Raw genomic sequence first — 22,500 nt, forward strand, 5'->3', positions numbered from 1 at the left:
GGACCTCAGGGTCCACCGGGCTTCCCGGGCCCTCAGGGACCTCCAGGAGAGAAGGGCCAGAAAGGAGTCGAAGGGCTGACTGGAGCTCCAGGACTGAAAGGAGACTCGGTGAATAAATACGGTTCTGATCCAGAACGTTAATATTCTCTGATGCCAAGACAAGATGGCCGACAGAAGTAGAAGTCTGTTGGTTTGGTCTGATCAATCACAGCTCCCCTTAGTGTCACATGGTGTCTCACCCCACCAGTTGTAGAACAGGGAAAAGTTCTGCTAATGTTCTGCTAACATTCTGTTTGTGTTTTCAGGGAGTCGCCGGCGTTCCTGGTTTTCCAGGTTTGGAGGGAGTGCCGGTAAGAAGTCCCACCTCTTTCAACCTATCAGCTAGCTCCTCTGATTGGTCCAGCTGTGACTTGGTGATGTCACACTGTCAGCATCTGTTTGCGTTTGTGTGTTCAGGGTCATCCAGGACCTGCTGGAGGTCCCGGTTTTCCAGGTCTGGACGGATGTAACGGAACCAGAGGACAGCGAGGAGAAACTGGGCTTCCTGGAGCACAAGGACCCGATGGAGAACCGGTCAGAACCTCAGTACCAGACACTGATCGCTCAGTCGTCAGTTTGTGACAGAAATCTTCAGGTTTCAGTTGAATGTGCAGTACTTGTTCCCATTCCTCCACCAGACTCCAGGCAAATATCTGCAGATTTAAGAACTCTTTAAATCCCCATCAGACAGCTCCTAAACACAGAGGATGAGCTTCTCTTCTCTCAGTGCTGTGGACCAGGAGTTGTACACACTTACTGCAGTATCAGTAGTGTAGTATTCTGTCATCACCATGGTAACCGTGTCTAATTCTTCAGGGTTTTCCAGGACTGAAGGGATTTCCAGGAGACCTGGCGATCAACTTCATCCAGTACCCCGGAGTACCTGTAAGTACACCTGCACACACCTGCACACACCTGCACACACCTGCACACACCTGCACACACCTGCACACACCTGCACACACCGCAGCAGCTGAACGGCAGGAACTAACAGCAGCGTTTGTGTCTGACAGGGAGACGCCGGGCCCGGTGGACTGCCTGGTCTGCAGGTGAGTAAACAAACAAACAAACAAACAACAAACGGAGGAGACAACAACAGGTGACCTGTGACCGTTTCTGTGTGTGTGCAGGGTGAACAGGGGTTTCCAGGCCCGATAGGAGCTCTGGGTCCGGCAGGACTGGACGGAACCAACGTGAGTAACATCAACTATGTTGTAATTAAGACTTCATATCTTCCATATACATAAATATATATATACACATATATATTCCAGATGTGAAGGGTTGGTCTATACTCCAGATGTTTTCAGGGAGGCAACATCAGCTGAAAAGGAACAGGAAGTTAGACAGAAGACTTCAGAAGACGTCGTTGTCTCTGATGTCCGTCCAGAAGACACGGACACAAACCTGCAGGAACCCAAAGAAGAGAGTTTAGAACCGCCCTGAGATTCTTCACATCTCGTTTTCAATCGGTGTCGCGGTGTTGGCCTCGACCGGTTCCACTTCCATCCTACTACGTTCTGAGATACGACGTAGAACGGTTCCACTTCCTGTTCTACTACGTTCTGACATACGATGTAGAACGGTTCCACTTCCTGTTCTACCACGTTCTGAGATACGGCCTAGAATGGTTCCACTTCCTGTTCTACCACGTTCTGAGATACGGCCCAGAATGGTTCCACTTCCTGTTCTACCACGTTCTGAGATACGGTGTAGAACGTCCTTCGTCCTTGTTCATGTAAAGTTTTTAGTATCATGTTGCGTGTGAATAACATCTGTGTGTGTGTGTGTGTGTGTGTGTGTGTGTGTGTGTGTGTGTGCGCGTGCGTGCGTGCGTGCGTGTGTGTGTGCAGGGGTTCCCCGGTCTGCCTGGTTCTCGAGGTCCACCTGTAAGTACTACACAGTATATAGTAGTATTATAATAGTAGTATTTTAGGACTTCTGATTACCCTTGTTTTGACAGGAAGTGACCGCATTGCTGACATCATCTTAGAGAACTGAACATTTATTTGGAACATTATTTATGATATTTTGTAGTGCAGAGTATTTTGAAAACGTCCTGTCTGTGTGCTGCTGTTTAAACTCCACTTTAATGTTTATTATCAATAAACATGTGAAACTGACTCACTGTTCTTAGAACCATTGGATGTTTGTGTTTCAGGGAGAAAAAGGTCGATCGCTTCCCGGACAGAAAGGAGATGAGGTACAAATACTCACCTAGTACAGTAGAACAGTAGTAGTACTGCAGTACTGTGTAGTATCACCAGTACTGCTGCTGTGGTACTATGTAGTATCAGCAGTAGTACTACTGCAGTACTGTGTAATGTCAGCAGTAATAGTCCTGCAGTACTGTGTACTATCAGCAGTAGTACTGCTGTAGTGCTATGTAGTATCAGCAGTAGTAGTACTGCAGTACTCTGTAATGTCAGTAGTAGTAGTACTGCAGTACTGTGTAATGTCAGCAGTAGTAGTACTGCAGTACCGTGTGTGTCCACAGGGGGATCAGGGCCTCCAGGGGCCTCCGGGGCCGTTTGAGTATGTTGACCCTCCAGAGGACCTGTACATCAAAGGAGAGGAGGTGGGTGGGACTTCAGTCTGAGCCAGCCAATCAGATCACAGCCTTTGTTATGTGTGTTCTAATATGGTTCTACTGTGGTTCCTGAATTTTCACTGTGAAACTGTAAACTGGTTCTAATGTTGGGTTCTAAAGTTGGGTTCTGATGTTGGGTTCTAAAGTTGGGTGCTGATGTTGGGTTCTAATGTTCCACCTTCTAATGTTCTAATGTTGGATTCTAAAGTTGGGTTCGAATGTTGGGTTCTAATTTTGGGTTCTGATGTTGGCTTCTAAAGTTGGGTTCTAATGTTGGCTTCTAAAGTTGTGTTCTAATGTTGGCTTCTAAAGTTGGGTTCTCATGTTGGGTTCCTTGGTTCTCCAGGGCCCTCAAGGGAATAAAGGAGTCTGTGGAGCTCAGGGACTGCCGGTAAGACTGGGTTCTCCTGATTATCAAGGTTCTCCTGATTATCAAGGTTCTCCTGGTGATGATGAACATTGTGTGCTTTAAGTGTTTGTTCTTGAGTGTTTAAAGAATGTTGAGCTGCTGCTGATTATCCAGAACATCTAGAACCCGTTGTGGTTCCTACGGTTGTGATCCGTGTTCTTCAGTGGTCACATGATAACGGAGCGTTATTACTTGGAGTGTCAGACATGAAGACGGTGGAGGTGATGCTGTTGTGTGTGTTTTGGTCCAGGGTCTGGATGCACTGCCCGGGATCAAAGGAGAGAAGGGGATTGTGGGATTTCCTGGACCCAGGGTGAGTTAACCCCGCCCCCTCACATGGTGGATCGTTCTGCGGAGGTTCTGTCTTCATGTGTTGTGTTTGTGTTTCAGGGTTTTTTGGGAGTCCCCGGTCTGCTCGGAGAGGAAGGGTTCAAGGTGTGTCAGAACCCTGCGGTTCTTGTGTGTTCTTCGTCAGGTTCTGTTCTGGTTCCTCGTTGGTGTGTTAACTGGGTTTGTGTGTTTCAGGGGATCCGAGGAAGCCCGGGTCTCCCAGGACTGATCGGACGAGAAGGTCCGAAGGTCAGTCTGCTTCTCCGGTTCTCCGGTTCTCTGGCTGTGATCTCACTCCTTTTTCAATGTCGCTGTGGGGCGGGGTCTGTCAGAAGTAGGAAGTGCACATGATGAGAATGAGGATGAGGAAGATGAGTATGATGATGAAGATGATGATGAGGATGAGGAGGATGATGATGATGACGATGGTGATGACGATGATGACGATGATGATGATGAGGATAAGGATGAGGTTGATGAGGATGATGATAATGAGGATGATGATGATGATGATGATGATGATGATGATGGTCTGTCTGTTCCCAGGGCATGATGGGAGATCCAGGTCCTAAAGGCCTTCCTCAGGACGAAGAGGTCATACACATCGGTATGGATCAATACACCCTCTCTGGTGTGATGTCATCACTTTGTGTCCTCATTACTTTGTGTCCTTTCTGGTGTGATGTCATCACTGTGGTGACGACGGCTGCTTCCTGTCTTCCAGGTGTCGTCGGGGACCCCGGGGATCTCGGACTGAGAGGCCCTCCAGGAGACATGGGGGTGATGGGAATACACGGAACCCCAGGAGCCCCCGGCAGATCAATACCTGGTCAGTGTGAGGTTGATGTTTCCTGGAGATTGAAGGTGGTATGAGGTTGATGTTTCCTGGAGATTGAAGGTGGCGTCACAGTTCTCTGTTCTCTTCAGGACCGGCTGGTGTTCTGGGTCAGAGAGGAGTTCCAGGATCCAATGGGGACAAAGGAGATCCAGGACAGACATATACAGATGGGCCCACACCGGGAGAACCTGGAAAACCAGGACGTCCTGGACCCAGAGGGCCAAGAGGAGAGCCGGGTATTCCAGGTACTAAAGTTTCTACCTGTCAGTGTATACCTGCAGATTACACCTGTGATGTCACAACTGTCTGTCAGACACAACTGGTGATGTCATTATCCAAAGTCATTCATATCAGTTCAGTGAAGTTGTTTTCATGTTTAAATATTGATAAGAAATACTAATCACTTCCCGATGTCGTCCAACTCACTTCCTGTTTGTGTCCACAGGCAGATACTGTCTTCCCGGGGTCCCAGGACAGCCTGGAGATACAGGTGCACAGGGGCCCCCAGGGGCTCAGGGCTTCCCAGGGTTCAAAGGTCAGTGTGTGGACATATTGTTGTATATCTCTTTAGACCAATAGAAATGTAAATGGGTAAAAAAGTATCTGGGCTTCTGTTGGTTAGGATTTGTAATGCTTGAAGAAGGTTTTGAAGTCACCTCACATCACGACAGGTGTGTGACGATGACTTCTGCTTCCTGAATTTAAAAGTAAAAAAGGTTGAAGAGGTAAAAAAACAGAGTGCTGCTTCAGGCTCTCGTCTGATTAAACTGATTAAAGGCTCCAGGACGTTTCCCTCAGGAACTCCACGAGTGACTTCTACCTGAAGTCATTAAATATAAAATCTGTTGTTGTGTATTCATCATATTTGGAGAACAGTTGTCCACGTTAGATGATTTGACGTTGTTTAAGGTTTTAAATTCATCCAACACAGTAAAAGTTGGGACACCAAAAAAGAACCGGGTCCAAACAAATGTCTTTAAATCGGGTTAAACAGGAAGCGCTGAGGCTCCAGGACGCTTTCCTGAGGAACGCCATGGTACACACTTCACACTACCTTTATAAGTTTAATGGGTTTCAGGTGGCGGCGGCGACTGTTCTTGTGGTCCCCCGGTCGATCTGAGGGGCCTCCGTGGTCCCAGGGGTGAAATGGGGCCTCCAGGGTTCCCCGGAGCTCCGGGGGCCCCGGGCCTGAGAGGAGAGAGAGGTTCACCTGGAAACACAGGAGAGAGCGGAGAACAGGTGAGTTACTTGGCAGGAAGGTCAAAGGTCATCTCAGCAAACTTGGAGCTCACTGCCCTGTTTGCTTGCTTGCTTGTTTGTTTGTTTGCAGGGTCCGGTTGGTTTTCGAGGCGTCACAGGGTTCAAAGGTCAGAAGGGAGAGTTCACAGTGGTGGATATTAAAGGTGAGTTCAGTTTTACTGATGAACTGATGTATTTCTTTGTTTGTTATACATCATGTTTAGTTTATGGTTATTTATCAGACACAAACTTTATAACTTCTTTATAAATACTAAACTAGATGCTGTTAATTTGAACAAGTGAAGAAATGGAGACTGAATGAATGACTTCATGTCTTTGTGTTAGCGGTTCTGATTGGACTTCTGCCTACAGGTGAGAAGGGAAACCGGGGCCAGCCGGGCCCTCCAGGGAGACAAGGATTCTCAGGGAGGAGAGGACTCGACGGGTCCCCGGGGACCTCAGGAAACCCCGGCCCTCCGGTCAGTCACCTGAGTCACACTGACTCTGAAATAAGAGACTTGATGATGTGAAAGAGTTAAAAAAAAAAAAAGACAAAATCTAAACAGATGTTTGCTAAAAGAAAGGCTAATGTAGCCCACAGCTAAGTCATTGTATCCGTGGCAACATTACGTCCTTTAAAAACTTCAAGATAGTTGTTCCAAAACATAGAACATGATTATCAACAAACATGTTATTATAAATATATTCACATCCCAGCCTGCAGGGGGCGCTGCTGTCCTGAATGATCTTCACCCTCTCATTATTCTTCTGTTTCTCTTCAGGGGCAGAGTTCCCTCAGCCCTCCTGGGGACACAGGCCCCACAGGAGCCTCAGGGCCAAAGGGACTCTCGGGACCTTCAGGTCCACCAGGACCAAGTGTAGTGGGAGTGGTGGGACAGCAGGGGCTCCCTGGGGACCCGGGATCTGCAGGGTTCCCTGGCTTCCCGGGGCCTAAGGGAGTCAAAGGTAAGTAAACCTCCAGATGAGGTCAATGTTGAAGTACCTTAAACTGCACTACCACTGAACACCACCAGGGGATCAAGATAGGGACTTCCCAGGAACTCCTCCCACTCTCTACTTCACCCCCCCTCCCATTTCCTGCTTGACTCCTCCTCTTCCTGCAGGTGACACTCTGCCCTGCGTACCCCGAAACCCCGGGGCCCCCGGAGAGAAGGGAGACACCGGGAGTACAGGTACGCAACATCTGTCTGCTAACCTGTCTCACTTCCTGCTCAGCTGTCTCACTTCCTACCCACCTGTCTGACCTCCTGCTCACCTGTCTCACCTGTCCGTCTCCAGGTTACACAGGTCTTCCAGGTCCTCCAGGTTTTCGTGGCATCACTGGACCAGATGGATCTAAAGGAGACAAAGGACAGTACGGACTTCCTGGACCACCTGGGAGACTAGGTACCTGTCACACCTGTCACACCTGTCCTGTACATAATCATTTTATCTGTACTTATTTCCTCTCCTCCTGCAGGACCTCAAGGTTTTGTAGGAGACACCGGAGACGAAGGACGTGAAGGCTTCAGTTACGGTGGAGATCCAGGTACGATGCGTCCGGGTACGATGCTTCCTAGTCTGTCAGGAACCTGAAGGTCACATTCAACTTTTATGTCTGTACCTTTAAACGATTTGACACAGAACCTTTTCAAACCTGTTTTGTTTGGTCTGGTTGAACCCGAATCGGTTTCCTCTCAGTATGATGTATCTGCAGAACCAAAATCCCCTGAAGATTCAGAAGATTAGTTCACTGACATATCAAAATAAGTTCTCTCTGAAAGTTGTCCTTTGCCTCCTCAGGACTTCAGTTAGTTGTCTGTTCTTTTGGTTCTTCCAGTCGACCTGCAAGTTCCTCCAAAAGTTCCCCCTCTGTAGGGAAAGTTCCTGTGATGGAAACACCTCCAGAAGTTCCTCTGGTGTTTGAATGGATGAATGCTGGAACAGACGGAGGTTCAGGAGATTTGGACCAACAAGTCTGAGTGTTTACAGTATGTTCTGTGTGTACCAGGCTCTCCGGGGCTCCCAGGTTCTCCTGGACTCCACGGACCAGCAGGGAACTCTGATGTCGGGCCGGCAGGACCTATCGGCTTCCCGGGGCCTCTGGGCTCTCCGGGACCTAAAGGAGTCCCGGGGCCCCCCGGCACAGATGGACAAGCAGGTGAATTACTGGAGGAGGAGCAGGAGGAGGAGGAGGAGGAGTGAATGAGGTCAGGATGTGTTGAAGCTCACTGCTCAGAAACACTACTTCAGTTATTTCCTGTGTCCGTGCAGGTATCCTGGGTCTGCCTGGAGACCCCGGAGCAAAGGGTCAGAGAGGAGAGGATGGGGCCCCGGGAGTTATCGGCCCCCCCGGATCCTCATCTGACCAGTGTGATGCAGGAAAACCTGGTCCAAGGGGCCGCTTTGGCCCCCAGGGACCCATTGGTCCCCCAGGTAAACTCTGCTTCACATATACGATATAATAAACAGTTTTTTATTCGAAATGCTCCTTTAATTTATCAGACTGTGATGTCATAATTTTTCTTTTCAGGCTTTTTGGGGGAGAAAGGAGAGCTCGGGGTCGAGGGCCCTCCAGGTTTTGGTCCTCGAGGGCCTCTCGGTAAACCGGGCTCTCCAGGTTTTCCTGGGTACCGCGGGCCTCCGGGCCCCTCTGGCCCCGAAGCGGACTCAGGCCTGCCGGGGCCCAGTGGTCAGAAAGGTGAGCTCCTCCCACCATCACGGCTGAATGTTTCCTGACAGCAGATTTACTGAAGCACTCGTTTCAGGTGTGATCGGGGCCCGGGGCCAGGACGGAGGGCCAGGGGCCCTGGGACGGACTGGGGCCCCTGGAGCCTTGGGAAGGACCGGGGAGAGAGGGTTTAACGGACGAGACGGAGCTCCAGGATGTGAAGGGCCGAAAGGAGAGAAAGGTGACCGCTGAGTGATACTGTAGTACTACTGCAGTAGTACTGTAGTATTACTACAGTATGGTATATTAACACAGTACTCCTGCAGTACTGTAGTTGGACTTCTACAGATGTCGAGCTGACATCCTTTTTAAATATGTCCCTGCAGGCTGTAAAGGCGCCGCAGGGCCTCCAGGAGACACCAACTTTGTCCCAATCAAAGGAGAGACAGGACAACCAGGAGCCACTGGATTCAACGGATTCCCTGGACCACGAGGTCAGACCAAAATCACGACACCACAGGTCTGACAAAAGAGGCCAATACAGAAGTGTCTTACCGCTGCAATACCAGCGAGTGCCACTAGAGGTCGGCTCCAAAAAGCCTCCGGCTCCATAGACTCCCATTCAACTTCTCTCATCAAATCCAAAGTGAATAAAATGTGTCCATCAGTTATCTCGGTGTTGTTAGCTAAAGTCACTCCTTCTTATTAGTTTTCTGGAGGTCCATCTGAAAATAATCCCTCATTCATTAGAAAAGAAGATTCAAGAAGACCTGTTTTTGGGGGCGTGTCTGTTTGATTGACAGGCCTGTGGTGCAGTCAGGTTACAGCTATCGCTGGGCGGGACGTAGTATCGTCAGGTTTCCAATCAGATCGGTCAGATCCACCGCTGGCTCCTCCCCCAGCTCATCCAAATATGGTCACTTCCTGCTCCAAACCGCTCCGAACTATCAAAGATGGTGACGAACAGAATCTGAACTGGAGGATTCCTAACATTCACAAACCAACGATGACATCACTGATGGGTGATGACATCACTGATGGTTGACGTCTCGATTCTAGTTGAATCAAACACCTTCTTTCTCTACAGGAAGTAAAGGTGCACAAGGAGCTACAGGTAAGCCGGGATACCCTGGCATCAATGGACCCCCAGGTATTGCAGGACCTCTGGGACACCCAGGATCCTACGGAGAACCAGGACCTCCAGGACCGACTGGACGTATCGGGCCTCCGGGATTCATTGGCTTCCCCGGAGAGACCGGAGACCAGGTAAGATCAGAGTTTCTGAAGTCATGATTTCTCAGAAAACAATGGAGCCAGAACCTTAAAACCTAAAAGAGTTGTTCAGTTCTCGAGAACACAAATGGTACAAATGGAGAATTCGGGCAAAGGTGAGCTCGTGCAGACGTGTTCGTGGTTTGGGACAATTAGTTCTGACTATAAAGTCATCAATACCCGTCAGGTTCTACAGCACGAGATCCCAAACTCGACTTTCAGAGCTCTTCAAGACATTTAAACAAAGAATCAGGAAGTTTCTCTTTTGTTCAGAAAATGCTTGTGATCAGAAATATTAATCCGTTCTCGTTTGTGGTCGCAGGGTGACCCGGGATGTCCGGGGGAACCGGGAGAGTCCGGTCGCCCAGGATGTCCGGGACCCAAAGGTACGAGGTCACCCAGCCACCATGACTCTGCAGATTCATTGATCTGCCCTTTGTTGCTCTTTGTGCAGGTATGTCGTGTAAAGTGTGTCTTTGTGTTTAAGGTGATAAAGGAGACTCTACCAGGGTTTCTGGCCCACCTGGAGATAAGGGCCTTCCTGGAGACTTTGGGCACTCAGGTGATGATCCGGTTCTGGTTGTGCAGCCGCAAGAGATTCAAACCCAAAACATATATCCAAATCTCTCTCTCTCTCTCTCTCTCTCTCTCTCTCTCTCTCTCTCTCTCTCTCTCTCTCTCCAGGAGCTTCTGGACCCCGAGGAGATCCTGGAGGACCAGGTTTCCTTGGTTCTGCTGGACAAAAAGGATGTAAAGGGGACCCAGGTTTCCGTGGAGACCCAGGTGAATTAGGTACTGAAGCTGCACCACGTCATGAGATCACAGCAACGTTTACCTTCAGTGATGAAGACGGTTGAACTCGTGTTGTCCCGAAGTGACCCGACCCGTTCAGAGTGTCTCTGTCTCCACCAGGTGTGGTCGGACCACCCGGTCCCAGAGGTCGTGGAGGTCTTCCAGGTCTTCCTGGTAAAGCGGGCGCCGACGGTCCGCAGGGTCCGCAGGGCTGCTCGGGACTCCAAGGTCAGAACCCATCGTCCTGGCAGAACCATGATCTTGGAGGCAGAGTCAGGTTTTCTGACTCTGTCAAAATAAAAACACCGAATGAGTCCTTCCTCTGCAGGAGGTTCTCCAGGAACCACGATGACTTATTTCACAAACATCATGTTGTTGGTACTTCTGTAGTTGTTTATGATTGTATTGTTTTGAGAACCCGCCAGTGTTGGTGGTCTGGTGGTCTGGTGGTTCGCTGGTCTGGTGGTCTGGTGTTAGTGGTCCGGTGGTCCGTCAGACACCCGGTGTGTGAGCTGTTTTTTCTGAGTGTTTTTGTTGTGTCAGGTCCTCCTGGACCGCTGGGACTTCACGGACTGGACGGACTGAAAGGAGTGAAGGGGGACATGGGGACCAGAGGTAGGACCCTCAAACACACACACACACACACACACACATACACTAAACAAACATTGTCCAACCTGCTGATATGTGACCAAAGGAGAACCTTGAACGGAACCCGACAGGTCCCCACAGAAGGTATTGGGTCAGGTTTTGGAGCCTCAGGCTCGGTTTTAGTCAACAAAAACCTGTAAAAAGGAGCTTCTTAAAATAAAGATTGAGGAAGTTCGTTGTGTGAACAAATAAAAATGAAACCCTCCAATCTTCAATCATCTGGTCTCTTTTAAAACGTCTTTCTTTTAGAACTGTAGCTCAAAGGTCTGAACCGCCTGTGATGGCTCCCCTCGCTGAGGATGAACATGAAGGTTTATTGTCGGACCGCAGTCTGAGGACAGAAGCGTGTAGACCTGCTTTTAAAGAACCAGAACCTTAAATTTCTGTGTGTCCCTTCAGGTCTGGGTGTCGCAGGTCCTCCAGGCTGCAAAGGTCTTCCAGGAGATAAGGGTCCTCCAGGTCCCCCAGGTCCTCGTGGGTTGTCCCAGCCTGGTCCACCCGGTTCCAGAGGCCCCCCGGGATCCAAAGGTCCAGTTCCCCTCAGTGGCAGACTGCGTCAGACCAGCGGTGATGTCATCAAACTGTCAGTAATGCAACTTTCTGTGTTGCTGCAGGACCTCCAGGTGCTTCTGGACCTCCAGGTGATCCTGGAGTGGACTGTATAGGTCCAACCCTGGGACCAGATGGAGATCCTGGTCTTGTTGGTCCAGATGGAGAGCCAGGTCAGACTTTAATGTTCGGGTTTACCGAGATCAAACAGAGAAACACGCTGGAGGAGGTCTGACCTGGGTTTGATGTTTCAGGGTGTGCCGGTGTCGTGGGGGATCCGGGTCCAAACCCTCCGACTCCTGGGGACGATGGGGACAACGGGGACGCAGGGTGCCGGGGCCCACCGGGACAAAAAGGAGCTTCAGGGTTGAAAGGACTGCCGGGCATCCCTGGAGGTCCAGGACCGAGAGGTGAGACCGTCTCCATGGGAACATGATGCGGACTGACAGCCTGACCTGTTAGGACTTTTGATTGACAGGCCTGAGGTGCAGTTAGGTGTCTGGTAGGCGGGGCATATTGTCCTCAGGTTCTCAGTCAGATCCACCCCTCACTCCTCCCCAGCTCATCCTAATACGGTCTCTTCCGGATCCATAAAACCAAGACGGTGGTGAAAAGCCTGACTGGAGGCTGACAAAACGACAGGGGAGATCACCTGGTTACACCGGATAAAGACTCTGTGTGTACGTGTGTGTGTGTGTGTGTGTGTGTGTGTGTGTGTGGTCAGGTATGGCCGGTAGTCCAGGTCTGATGGGAATACCGGGTAATCGGGGTCCTGAAGGTTGTGCCGGTCCCAGTAGTCCTCCAGGACTGAAGGGGTCAGCGGGACCGATGGGTCCAAAGGGGGAGAAAGGGCGAGTGTTCCCTTGCCCCACGTTACCTCCAGCACCAACAGGCTCCCCAGGACCACCTGGACCCCCTGGTCAGGCTGGAGATGCAGGTCTGCCGGGAGAATTTGGTGAAACTGGGCCTAAAGGTGAGAAACAGCAGGTGGACCGGGACGCGATGGAGGACGGTCATGTCCCGATGTCTCAATGAAACCTTTAATGTCGCTGCAGCCTTCTGATGGATGACGATGTGTTTCAGGTAAGAAGGGGGATCCCGGATGTGAGGGACCGATCGGTTCTGAGGGATCCCCAGGTCCAGATGGAGACAGAGGATATCCTGGCGTGCAGGGGGAGATTGGAGTCGTGGGGGACAAAGGTGAGACCTCCACCATGTTTAACAGAACACATTGGTTCTGTCACCTGATTTGTTCTGATGATGTAACTTCCTGTCACGGTCTCTCTGTCTCAGGTGAACAAGGTCCAATTGGTGACTACGGTCCTCCTGGACCAACCCAAAACCTGAACTCAGGCTTCCTGTTGGTGATACACAGCCAGTCGAAGAAGGTTCCCACCTGTCCCCTGAACATGAAGGTGGTGTGGGAGGGCTACAGTCTGCTGTACCTGGAGGGTCAGGAGAAGGCCCACACTCAGGACCTGGGTATATAAACACATGCATACATCATCTCTGCTCAACTTCATGTTCTGTTCAGAGTTCAGTTTCACAGACAACAATATTCCTCTGTTCTCCTCCTCTGATCCGGTCCAGTCTTGGTGCAGCAGGTTAGTCCAGACTTTTGTCTCCTCAGCAACTTGATCCAGCTCCTCCTGGAGGATCCCGAGGTGTTCCCAGACCAGATGGGATCTAGAATCCCTCCAGTGTGTTCTGGTTCTGTCCCTGGGTCTCCTACTAGCTGGATGGGTCCAGAAACCCAATGGAAAGAGTCCAGGAGGATCCTGATCAGATGCTGAAAGACCTCAACCAAAGGAGCAGCAGTCCTACTGCGAGCTCCCTCCAGTCAGAAACCAAGTCCAAAAACAATAGTCAATATAGATCTAGTCCCAAACATCAGGTCCAAAACCAGGTCAGAAACTGGTCTAATAACAGTCCCAAACCAAGTCTGAACCCAGGTCAAAATCCAGAACCCTGATCTCAGGAGCAACGGCCCTACTCCGAGCTCCCCCCAGATGGCGGAGACGATCAGAAACCAGTTCCAAAAACAGTCCTAAATAAAATATAGATCTGGTCCAATAATCAGGTCTAAAATCAGGTCAGAAAAACAGCTAAAAACAGTCACAAACTGGTCCTAAACAAAGTCTGAAACCAGCTTGAAACTAGAACTGAAACTTGTCCTAAACCAGACAGAAGATGCTCCAAAATCGCCTCTAATCAAGTCTTAATCTAGTCCCAAAACCAGGCCAGAAACCAGTCTAATAACAGTCCCAAAGCCCTGATCTCAGGAGCAGTGGCTCCCTCCGGATGTCGACTTGGTACATCGAAACCTTCACCTTCCAGTTCATCTCCTTTTCACCAGAACTGTCCGGTACCATGGCCGATTTACTGCCGATGCAGCACTGGTCCTCCTGCCAACCTCCCACTCCGTCCTCTTCACTGTGAACGAGACCCGATGCACTGAAACTCCTTCAATTCAGGATCTCCGTCCAAACCTGAAGGAACAATCCTCTGTTCTCCAGCAGAGAACCAGAACCTCAGACTTGGAGGTTCTGACTTACACTTACTGGAGAACCCAGTCCGATGAAGCCAACAGAACCACATCATCTGCAAAGAGCCGAGACACAATCCTTCAGTCACCATGGCGACACGCTCCACACCTGCTCTACACTCTCGACAGGTTGGACAGACGCCCGTCGTCCCTCCACGGTGGTCCATGTGGTCCAGTTTTGCCGGACCGACACTGATTCCACACCCTGACTCTGAGGTCCAACAGTGAGCCTGGTTCTGGTCTTGACAGCTGTCAGTAACTCTCCCTTTGTGTTTGCAGGTCAGGCCGGCTCGTGTATGCGCATCTTCTCCACCATGCCGTTCTCCTCCTGCAACATGGGAACCTGCTCGTACGCCAGCCGCAACGATAAGTCCTACTGGCTGTCCACGACAGCGGCGGTTCCCAGCATACCCGTGGACGGAGCCTCCATCGAGGACCACATCAGCCGCTGCGTGGTCTGTGAAGCCCCCTCGTCACCGGTTGCCCTGCACAGCCAGACCTCCAACCAGCCCGACTGCCCCCCCAGCTGGACCAGCCTGTGGACCGGATACTCCTTCCTCATGGTGGGTACCGTAGTACAACTCAGAACATTTCTATTCTGGAGTCAAATGAAACAGTGAAAGATTTCCATTTTTATTTCCTAACTTAGACTTCAGCTTGTGTTCAGAGTCTCTTTATCAGAGTAATATTTCAGTGTTCATCCAGTGTTGAGGAACATGATTCAACTCTCCTCCTGGTGTTTACTGTGCAGCTTTGTAGCCATATCATTAATTCCCAGCATGCCCTCGTTATTTCTTCTTAAATTTTGAGAATTAAACAACCAAATTAAATATAAATGACGGGTAGAGATTATATTTACTATTTCAACTGCTACTAAACATTTTTATTATACCCAATGAAATACAAGCTTAAACTTCACTTTTAAACTCAGGAATACAAAAGTGAACTAAATCAAAACTTAGCCTTAAACTTAGATATAGATAGATAATTACACTCAACAAAACTAAACTTAAAACTAAATATTTCAATGAAACTATGAAGACATAAATGTCAATGAAACTTAAACTTAAACTTCACTAATAAACTAAACTATTGTTTCTACAGTAAAGTAATAAAACAAAGTCTAAACTCTTAAATTTAACAATGTAATACTGAAGTTAAGCTTAAACTCAAACTAAGCTAAAACTTTACAACATGAAATGTAAACTTAAACTTCTCTAATAAACTAAACTAAAACAAACTGTCCAACAGCAAAATAATATAACAAAGTCTAAACTCTCTTTTAAACAAAAAAATATAAAACTAAAGTTAAGCTTGAACTGAAACTAAACTCAAATTTACCCTTAATCTAAACTATAATATTTAAACTGAAGCTAACTGTTCAATTTATATTCGACTAAACAAAATGAGATTGAAACTTTTACAAAACTATTAAACGTAACTTTAAAAACATAAACTGAACTAAACTTTTAACTAGACCGACCGACCGACCGTAACGTTCCATCTCTCCGGAGGACACCTAATGATGATGTCATTTCCTGTGTGTGTGTGTGACAGCATACAGGTGCGGGGGACGAGGGCGGCGGCCAGTCTCTGACATCATCAGGCAGCTGTCTGACGGACTTCAGGGCCCAGCCCTTCATGGAGTGTCAGGGGCCGCGAGGAACTTGCCACTACTTCGCCAACATCTACAGCTTCTGGCTGACCCGGGTGGAGGCGACAAGCTCCGCCTCCAACAGCTCCTCCACCACGCTGACCAGCAGCTGGCAGCAGAGGGAGAACATCGGGAGGTGCAACGTCTGCATGAGGGGAGAGTGAGGGGGGGAGGCACTGGCTCCTCCAGCATGAGGGAGTGAGGAGATGCTTCACCGCCATGGAGGGACAGACAGAAGGAGACGTGTCTCTGTGAGGAGAGACGCCGTCAATCAATCAATCAATCAATCAATCAATCAGTTAGTCGATCAATAATCCATCAGTGCTGATCAGCAGCAGTTTGGTTGATCAATAAGTGTGTTGAATCAAACTGAAAGGATTTTAATCTGAAATAATTTCTATTGATCTGTTTGAACAGCGATCGGGTTCTGGAGGACCGTCACACACTGACGGTCACATGTTCCCAGTCACCATGGAAACATCACGGTTACCATCAGCACTGTGATTAACAGAGTCTTCAGGGGGGACAGTGAACGCAGCACAGAGCTCTTCACAGGTCCAACTGTTCTTCTGAGATTTAATATTGGAATAAGATGAACAGGAGAGAAGTGGTGCATTATGGGGATATAAATCATCATCCCTTCTCTGCAGCATTTAATAATTAATAACGTCCCAGAACTGTTTGTTCATGACTCCAACTGAAGAAAACATTTCTTCCATTCATCACATCATAAATCACCTCATTTATTTATCTGCATTAAAACAGAGTACATAGGGTCTGGCAGATGCGTTCTTTGTGACAGACGGTCTGTTCTGGAAAGATACATCACTTTTAGACTCTTTTTTTTATCATGTTGAGCCCCAAAACTGAAAGAAAAACAGATTTTAAGTAGAATATATCATCAGGATTATTATCACAGGAAGTCACCCGATTTTACTGTTTATCAGGAAGGTGGTAAACAAATTGCAAGTTTTTTGCTTTACTTGTAATTTTGTCTTATTTCTGCAATTTTACAGCAAAAAAACTCACTTAAACTACAAAAATTACATCGAAATGTTTGAGAAAATTCTGCAAAATCAAACAATTTTGATCAAAACATTCGAAATCCTGGACGGACTGTAACAACAAATTTTGTAATTTTTTTATGGGTTTTTCTGGACGTAACTTCTCTGAAGCATTTTAACATTCATGTTTTATTATTTCCTGTATTTCCAGCAGGGGGCAGTCACATCTTCTCCGACCCCCTTTTATAACGTAACAGTACATAGAACATGTTTACGTGATTCCTCCGACATTTTCCCGCCAACTTTGATGAAGCGTCAAAGCTGATGTCACTTCCTGTGACAGCTGATTGGTTGTTGTGACAGTGTAAGAGTGACAAACGCTCACGTGAACTTTAGCCCTGCCTCCAGCCCGGAACTGCACTGAACATCCTTCTGATTGGTCAGCTGAGAAACATTCTGATTGGTTGGCTGAGAAACATCCTGATTGGTCGGCTGAGAAACATTCTGATTGGTCAGCTGAGAAACACTCTGATTGGTCAGCTGTGAAACATTCTGATTGGTCGGCTGTGAAACATTCTGATTGGTCGGCTGAGAAACATCCTGATTGGTCGGCTGAGAAACATCCTGATTAGTCGGCTGAGAAACACTCTGATTGGTTGGCTGCGAGGCTGTGACTGCGTGTCATTGGTCGGTCAGTATTTTGTGAGTACGTAGAGGAAGAATCGTGTGCGAAGCTGTGAATATATTTGCGATTAAACCTTGAACCATGTTTGGAGCTCCTCCCTCAGCTCATCTTTATTCATGTTCTTCAGTTTCACATTTAAACACAGAAACGATTCAGCTCGAGGTTCTCCAACACCGAACAGATGAGCGGTGACGACCCGGATCTCAGAACCAGGCGACAGCAGGACCGGGTCAGATCCAGAACCAGAAGCTGAACTTGTTTTTATGTTCCACATTCATCCTGTCAAGTTTTTATGTTATCGAAAAAGTTGAATTTCCTCTGTTGATCGTTTTATACGAGAACAGAACTAAAGGTCTGTCGTCGTGGAAACGTCTTGTGCAGGTTTTGTGGTTTTTGTCTGAGTTCAGTTTGTATTTCTGGTTCTGGTTCTGGTTCTGGATGATTTCTGTGTGATTTGTAAATATGTTTGAGCTCGACCGTTTTATATTTTTTACTGTAAATGTCATCAGAGTATTTATTTAGCCAGAAATTAATGTTGGTGCTATTTGATGTTACATTTGTTTGTTTTTTATTTTGATAAATGACTACACGGTGAGGCCCCTCCCACATCCTTCACCAAAATAAAAGGACATCAAAATTGTTATTTTACCTGAGGATTTAAACTTCAAAACTCAAAGTATCATTGTGTCAGACTGTCAGCAGTTAAATCACATTGATTATCAAATCAGTACGTGATGATGTCATCGTAGGTTTCTGTCATGACTTTATTTAAAGATGTTTCATGTTTTTTAGATAAACGAGTTTTTGAAACCTGAACGTCTCGACATTCAAAGATCTTGAAGTCTAAATATAACTACAGCTCCCATGATGCTTTGAGGGGAGGGGTGGGGGGGCATTGGGTCCTTATTCTGTTTTTATTGTATTTAAATCTGTCTGTGACATTTTAATTTCTGTAGGAGGAAACTTCTCACTAACACACGTGAAACATTTTACTCTCTGTGGATGAACGACTTCAATAAATCACATCAAACTTTCACTCGTTTAATGTCGTTTAAATCATTTTGAGACTTAAAAAGTGACTTTATTAAAAACGTAATCTTCACTTTGTTGTAAATTTATCACGTTTGTGTGTTTGTTTTTTTAATCGTACTAAAACTTTATTCTGATTGTCGTGACTTCATTCCGCCGTAAAGTGAGGAAATAATTTATCCGCACAAAGGCAGCGACCGAGGAAGAAAATAAACATTTCAGATATTAGTGGAAAATATGAGCCAACATGTCCAAAAGAAATTCATGAAATAGCTGAAAAATTTTCTTTTAAATTACGAAAGATTCTGTAAAATCAGTAAAAATAATAAAATATGTACAAGGCACCTGTAAAATATCAGAATATTATTAAAATATTTGTCCTAAAGAATTTGAAATATCCAAAAATAATAAAATGTGAGAAGTATTATAGTATTACATACTTATAATATAGTAAAATATCCACACACAAAAAAACGGAAATATATTTAAAAAAATATAAAAATGTCCGAAAAATACTAAAATACATTTTTAAAAGATGTTGGTGAAAATATGAGACCAATCTGTAAAATATTTGACAAAAAAATTGAAATACCCAAAAACATCAAAACGTGAAAAGTATTATTAAAATATCTGCAAAGATAATTGATAGAAAACTTGTAAAACCTGCCTGAAAATTATTAAAAATGTCAGAAAACTAATTGAATAATTATAATAAAGTGTCGGTAGATTTCCAGAAGAAAACGATCCACTCAGATTCTCCTTTAAAGACATTAAATTTAAACCTCGACGAGAAAGTGATTTATTGTAGAAATAAAAGAGCCGTCGTTGATCGGATCTGTTTTATTGTCTTTTAGCGCTGATCTCTGTACAGATTCATTACATACATCCACATTTACAACACAAACGAACCTGTAAGCTCAGAAATCAGAGGGTCCCTGAACACACCACAGGAGCACATAAACTGAAGAGAAACATGATCAATAAACATGATTAGTTTTGGAATAGATCAGAGGGAAAAAGTTTTAATACATTTTTTGTACTTTTTGAGCTGAAAATGCTGAAATGCGTGAGAAAAGCTAAAATATCAAAAGATGTTTAATCCTGTTTGATCCCTGAAATGTTAACAGAGTGAGACCTCCTTTTATTTCACATCTAAACTTGAATCAACAGAAATTATTTCAAAGAAAAAATAAAACTAATCAATCTCATCGACGTCTTCGTCGATGTCTTTGTCAATGTCTTCGTCAATGTCTTGTCAACATCTTCGTCAACGTCTTCGTCAATGTCTTCGTCACGTCTCGTCAACGTCTTTGTCGATGTTTTCGTCTCGTCACAGTCTTCATCAACGTCGATGTCTTCGTCTCGTCGATGTCTTCGTCTCTTCGACGTCTTCGTCAACGTCTTCGTAGAACGTCTTCGTCTCGTCAATGTCTTCATCAACGTGTTCGTCTTCGTCAACGTCTTCGTCAACGTCTTCATCAACGTCTTCGTCTCGTCAACGTCTTCATCAATGTCTCCGTCAACGTGTTCGTCTTCGTCAACGTCTTCGTCAACGTCTCGTACCTTTGATTCAAACTTTCTTTTGTCCTTCGTGCAACAAGAAAACGTTTCTTCCAGCTGGTGGATTACAAACCAGACTCCACTTTGATTTGAACACATTTAAGAGCTGCAACAGAATCTGACTGAAGGATCAGAAGTCCACCTGGATCCCGGTTCAGGCTCCAGAAGGTGTCCCATCATGCATTGCAGCACAGAAAACTGCTTTCCTTTTGTTGATCCTGTGTAAAGTGCCTTTCAGCTCAGAGAGACGTCTGTTAGAAAAGAGCGGGAAATGTTTGTCCGACTGTCGAGCTCGTTGTTGACGAAGTCGTTTGTCAGATGTAGAAATAAAACCGTTAGAAGAGACGTTGAGGTTCCAGCAGCTGTTAGTGTCGAGCAGTCGAAACAGTTTTAGTGAAATTTGAGGACGACGTCTCTGAATCGTTTGTTTAGTGAATTTCCATCCGAACGAGACACTTTGTGATTTCAATCTATTTATTGACGAGCAGCCGAACATCGATCTGCTGCTGATTATCCTGCCGAGTCCTCATCGTCATGTTCTCTGACCCCCTCTTCATCATCATCATCATCATCTTTATCATGTTCATCCTCCTCCCCCTCCTCAACGTTCCTCCTGTTTCTGAAACATGTTTTCCTGAATTCTTTTTCACATGTCAAACTGGTTCAGTCAGTCTGTGTCTCCCCCTGCAGTCGGATTGAGGAACTGCAGCAAAGAATAAAGTCGTGTTTCCTCCTCATCAGAATTCGTATTTCCGGCTCGTGTTCTGATGAAAACCCGATAACGAGAAGAAGTGAAATCAGAACCTGGACCGGGTCACAGGCCGTCGTCCGGGTTCTCCTGGACCGCCGTCCTGGTTTTGCGTCGGCGTGGCCGCAGCGCGGTGAAGCAGGCCGAGGCGGTGAGGGCGACGCGGCTCAGACCGACGTTCAGGCAGTGGACCTCCGAGGTCACCGGCACCTCGGCGAAGAGGGCGTGGTCACGGGACAGCGGCGCCGCGGCGCCGTCGCTGCTCTCGATGTCTTTGACGATGTTCAGGATCTCCTGACGCTCCGCCTGACGGGTCATCCCCCGGATGTTCAAGATGGCTGACACGTGCTTCTTCCTGAACACAGAAGCGGGATTGGGGGGGGAGAGGAGGATGAGGAGGAGATGGAGGAAGAGGAAGATGATGAGGTAGAGGAGGAGGAGGAGGAAGAGGAGAAGAAGGATGAGGAAGAAGAGGAGGAGGAGATGGAGGAAGAGGAGGAGGGTTAGGGATAAGATGAGGAGGATGAGGAAGAGGAGGAGGAGGAAGGAGGGGGAGGAAAGAGGATGAGCTGGAGGAGGAGGAGTCTGTGCTGGTACCTGACGTCGGGGAACTCTCGGACCAGAACTGCGACCTCCATCTGGACGGACGGGACGTCCTCCAGCTGCAGGATCTCTGAGATGTGAGGCAGAGCGCCGTCCAACCAGCTGGACGGAGACTCCTGAACACAAACACCACAATCAGTCCTCCACTTCATCTGGTATTTGTTCACGCCTGCAGTGCATCATGGGTAATCAGACAACCGTCTCTGTGATACTGAAGGGAACCTAAAATCAGAAGAATTGAAGCAGCTCCAGAACTGAACTTGTCTGGTCTCATCCTGGAGGACTGAACCACGTCCATGTGTTTCTGATCTCACACTTCAGTTTCAGATGTTGAAGATGTTGAAAAACATCAAATCTGCTCTTTTGAGATGCAAACATTTTTAATATTTGTCATCATTTTAAAAAAATTGTTTGAAATTGACTGAAACTAAATTAAAATCTCTGCAGATGTTTTTTTCATTTTCAGATTTGAGCCACTGGGAGGCGCTGCAAACACAGAGCACTCCGTGACCTTTGACCTTCATTACTGACCAGGTCTTTAAAGAGGACTTTGATCTGTCTGCCTTCGTCTCTCAGCCGGCCGGCCATCCTCTTCCTCATCTTCATTGACGTGCAGATGATTCTGCCTCTCATGACGGAGCGCAGGTACTCCATCACCACCCGGCGGTGCACCTCGGACACCAGCAGCTGTCAATCAATCAATCAGTCAGTCAATCAATCACTACCGTATGGATGACTGTGTGTGTGTGTGTGTGTGTGTGTGTGTGTGTGTGTGTGTGTGTGTGTGTGTGTGTGTGTGTGTGTGTGTGTGTGTGTGTGTGTACCTGGTATGGAGGACTATCCATCCTGTGATATTTCTTGAAGTCTTCTTTGATCAGAGTTTCGATCTGTTCGTATGGTTCAGTGTTGTTGAACCACTTCCTCTTAACAAGCCGCTCGAAGAACGGCTGAAACACACACACACACACACACCTTCATCAGTACACACACACATCTTCATCACTTTACATCTCATCATCATTAAAAAACAGCCAAGATTCTGCGGTGGAACTTTATAATATTCTTCATCATCACTTTTTCACTTTCTAATGAGGAGATCATTTCCACTCTACTGTAATTATAAACTAACTAATCTAAACTAGAACATAAACTAGAACATAAACTAGAATATAAACTAACTAATCTAAACTGGAATATAAACTAACTAATCTAAACTAGAATATAAACTAACGAATCTAAACTGGAATATAAACTAACGAATCTAAACTAGAATATAAACTAACTAATCTAAA

The 22,500-nt window shown here is 46.8% G+C and overlaps 2 protein-coding genes across 4 annotated transcripts in view; one reads left to right on the forward strand and one right to left on the reverse strand.

Moving 5' to 3' along the window:
- col4a4 (collagen, type IV, alpha 4) overlaps positions 1 to 15,743 on the forward strand; it is an 18,862-nt gene extending 3,119 nt beyond the window's left edge. Inside the window, exons 4-42 of the mRNA XM_069173075.1 lie at positions 1 to 108; positions 306 to 397; positions 457 to 613; positions 856 to 924; positions 1,053 to 1,088; positions 1,170 to 1,232; positions 2,537 to 2,617; positions 2,976 to 3,020; positions 3,289 to 3,351; positions 3,429 to 3,473; positions 3,564 to 3,617; positions 3,915 to 3,975; positions 4,093 to 4,197; positions 4,296 to 4,451; positions 4,652 to 4,741; positions 5,285 to 5,445; positions 5,537 to 5,609; positions 5,818 to 5,924; positions 6,228 to 6,411; positions 6,570 to 6,638; positions 6,745 to 6,852; positions 6,926 to 6,994; positions 7,457 to 7,606; positions 7,720 to 7,881; positions 7,979 to 8,146; positions 9,204 to 9,382; positions 9,711 to 9,774; positions 9,876 to 9,950; positions 10,073 to 10,180; positions 10,301 to 10,408; positions 10,724 to 10,795; positions 11,168 to 11,359; positions 11,446 to 11,553; positions 11,635 to 11,790; positions 12,105 to 12,353; positions 12,464 to 12,580; positions 12,674 to 12,862; positions 14,205 to 14,488; positions 15,483 to 15,743. The exon at positions 1 to 108 is cut by the window's left edge and continues 27 nt beyond it. Of these exons, the coding sequence (XP_069029176.1) occupies positions 1 to 108; positions 306 to 397; positions 457 to 613; positions 856 to 924; positions 1,053 to 1,088; positions 1,170 to 1,232; positions 2,537 to 2,617; positions 2,976 to 3,020; positions 3,289 to 3,351; positions 3,429 to 3,473; positions 3,564 to 3,617; positions 3,915 to 3,975; positions 4,093 to 4,197; positions 4,296 to 4,451; positions 4,652 to 4,741; positions 5,285 to 5,445; positions 5,537 to 5,609; positions 5,818 to 5,924; positions 6,228 to 6,411; positions 6,570 to 6,638; positions 6,745 to 6,852; positions 6,926 to 6,994; positions 7,457 to 7,606; positions 7,720 to 7,881; positions 7,979 to 8,146; positions 9,204 to 9,382; positions 9,711 to 9,774; positions 9,876 to 9,950; positions 10,073 to 10,180; positions 10,301 to 10,408; positions 10,724 to 10,795; positions 11,168 to 11,359; positions 11,446 to 11,553; positions 11,635 to 11,790; positions 12,105 to 12,353; positions 12,464 to 12,580; positions 12,674 to 12,862; positions 14,205 to 14,488; positions 15,483 to 15,743 (4,638 nt within the window). The remainder of the gene's footprint in view (positions 109 to 305; positions 398 to 456; positions 614 to 855; positions 925 to 1,052; positions 1,089 to 1,169; positions 1,233 to 2,536; positions 2,618 to 2,975; positions 3,021 to 3,288; positions 3,352 to 3,428; positions 3,474 to 3,563; positions 3,618 to 3,914; positions 3,976 to 4,092; positions 4,198 to 4,295; positions 4,452 to 4,651; positions 4,742 to 5,284; positions 5,446 to 5,536; positions 5,610 to 5,817; positions 5,925 to 6,227; positions 6,412 to 6,569; positions 6,639 to 6,744; positions 6,853 to 6,925; positions 6,995 to 7,456; positions 7,607 to 7,719; positions 7,882 to 7,978; positions 8,147 to 9,203; positions 9,383 to 9,710; positions 9,775 to 9,875; positions 9,951 to 10,072; positions 10,181 to 10,300; positions 10,409 to 10,723; positions 10,796 to 11,167; positions 11,360 to 11,445; positions 11,554 to 11,634; positions 11,791 to 12,104; positions 12,354 to 12,463; positions 12,581 to 12,673; positions 12,863 to 14,204; positions 14,489 to 15,482) is intronic.
- Positions 15,744 to 19,122: 3,379 nt separating this feature from the next.
- Positions 19,123 to 22,500, reverse strand: part of LOC138212651 (tumor necrosis factor alpha-induced protein 2-like) — a 35,718-nt gene continuing 32,340 nt past the window's right edge. For 2 of the 3 annotated variants that reach the window (XM_069173114.1, XM_069173113.1), the window contains exons 12-15: positions 22,033 to 22,155; positions 21,740 to 21,895; positions 21,203 to 21,324; positions 19,123 to 20,960 (exon numbers count right to left, since the gene is read on the reverse strand). In XM_069173114.1, the coding sequence (XP_069029215.1) occupies positions 20,672 to 20,960; positions 21,203 to 21,324; positions 21,740 to 21,895; positions 22,033 to 22,155 (690 nt within the window). In that variant the 3' untranslated portion in view covers positions 19,123 to 20,671. The remainder of the gene's footprint in view (positions 20,961 to 21,202; positions 21,325 to 21,739; positions 21,896 to 22,032; positions 22,156 to 22,500) is intronic. The other variant, XM_069173115.1, reaches the window with a different exon arrangement.

This window comes from Embiotoca jacksoni, unplaced genomic scaffold, assembly GCF_022577435.1.
Source record: "Embiotoca jacksoni isolate LCO1_2020_lvr unplaced genomic scaffold, fEmbJac1.0.p SCAF_58, whole genome shotgun sequence".
Taxonomy (NCBI): domain Eukaryota; kingdom Metazoa; phylum Chordata; class Actinopteri; family Embiotocidae; genus Embiotoca; species Embiotoca jacksoni.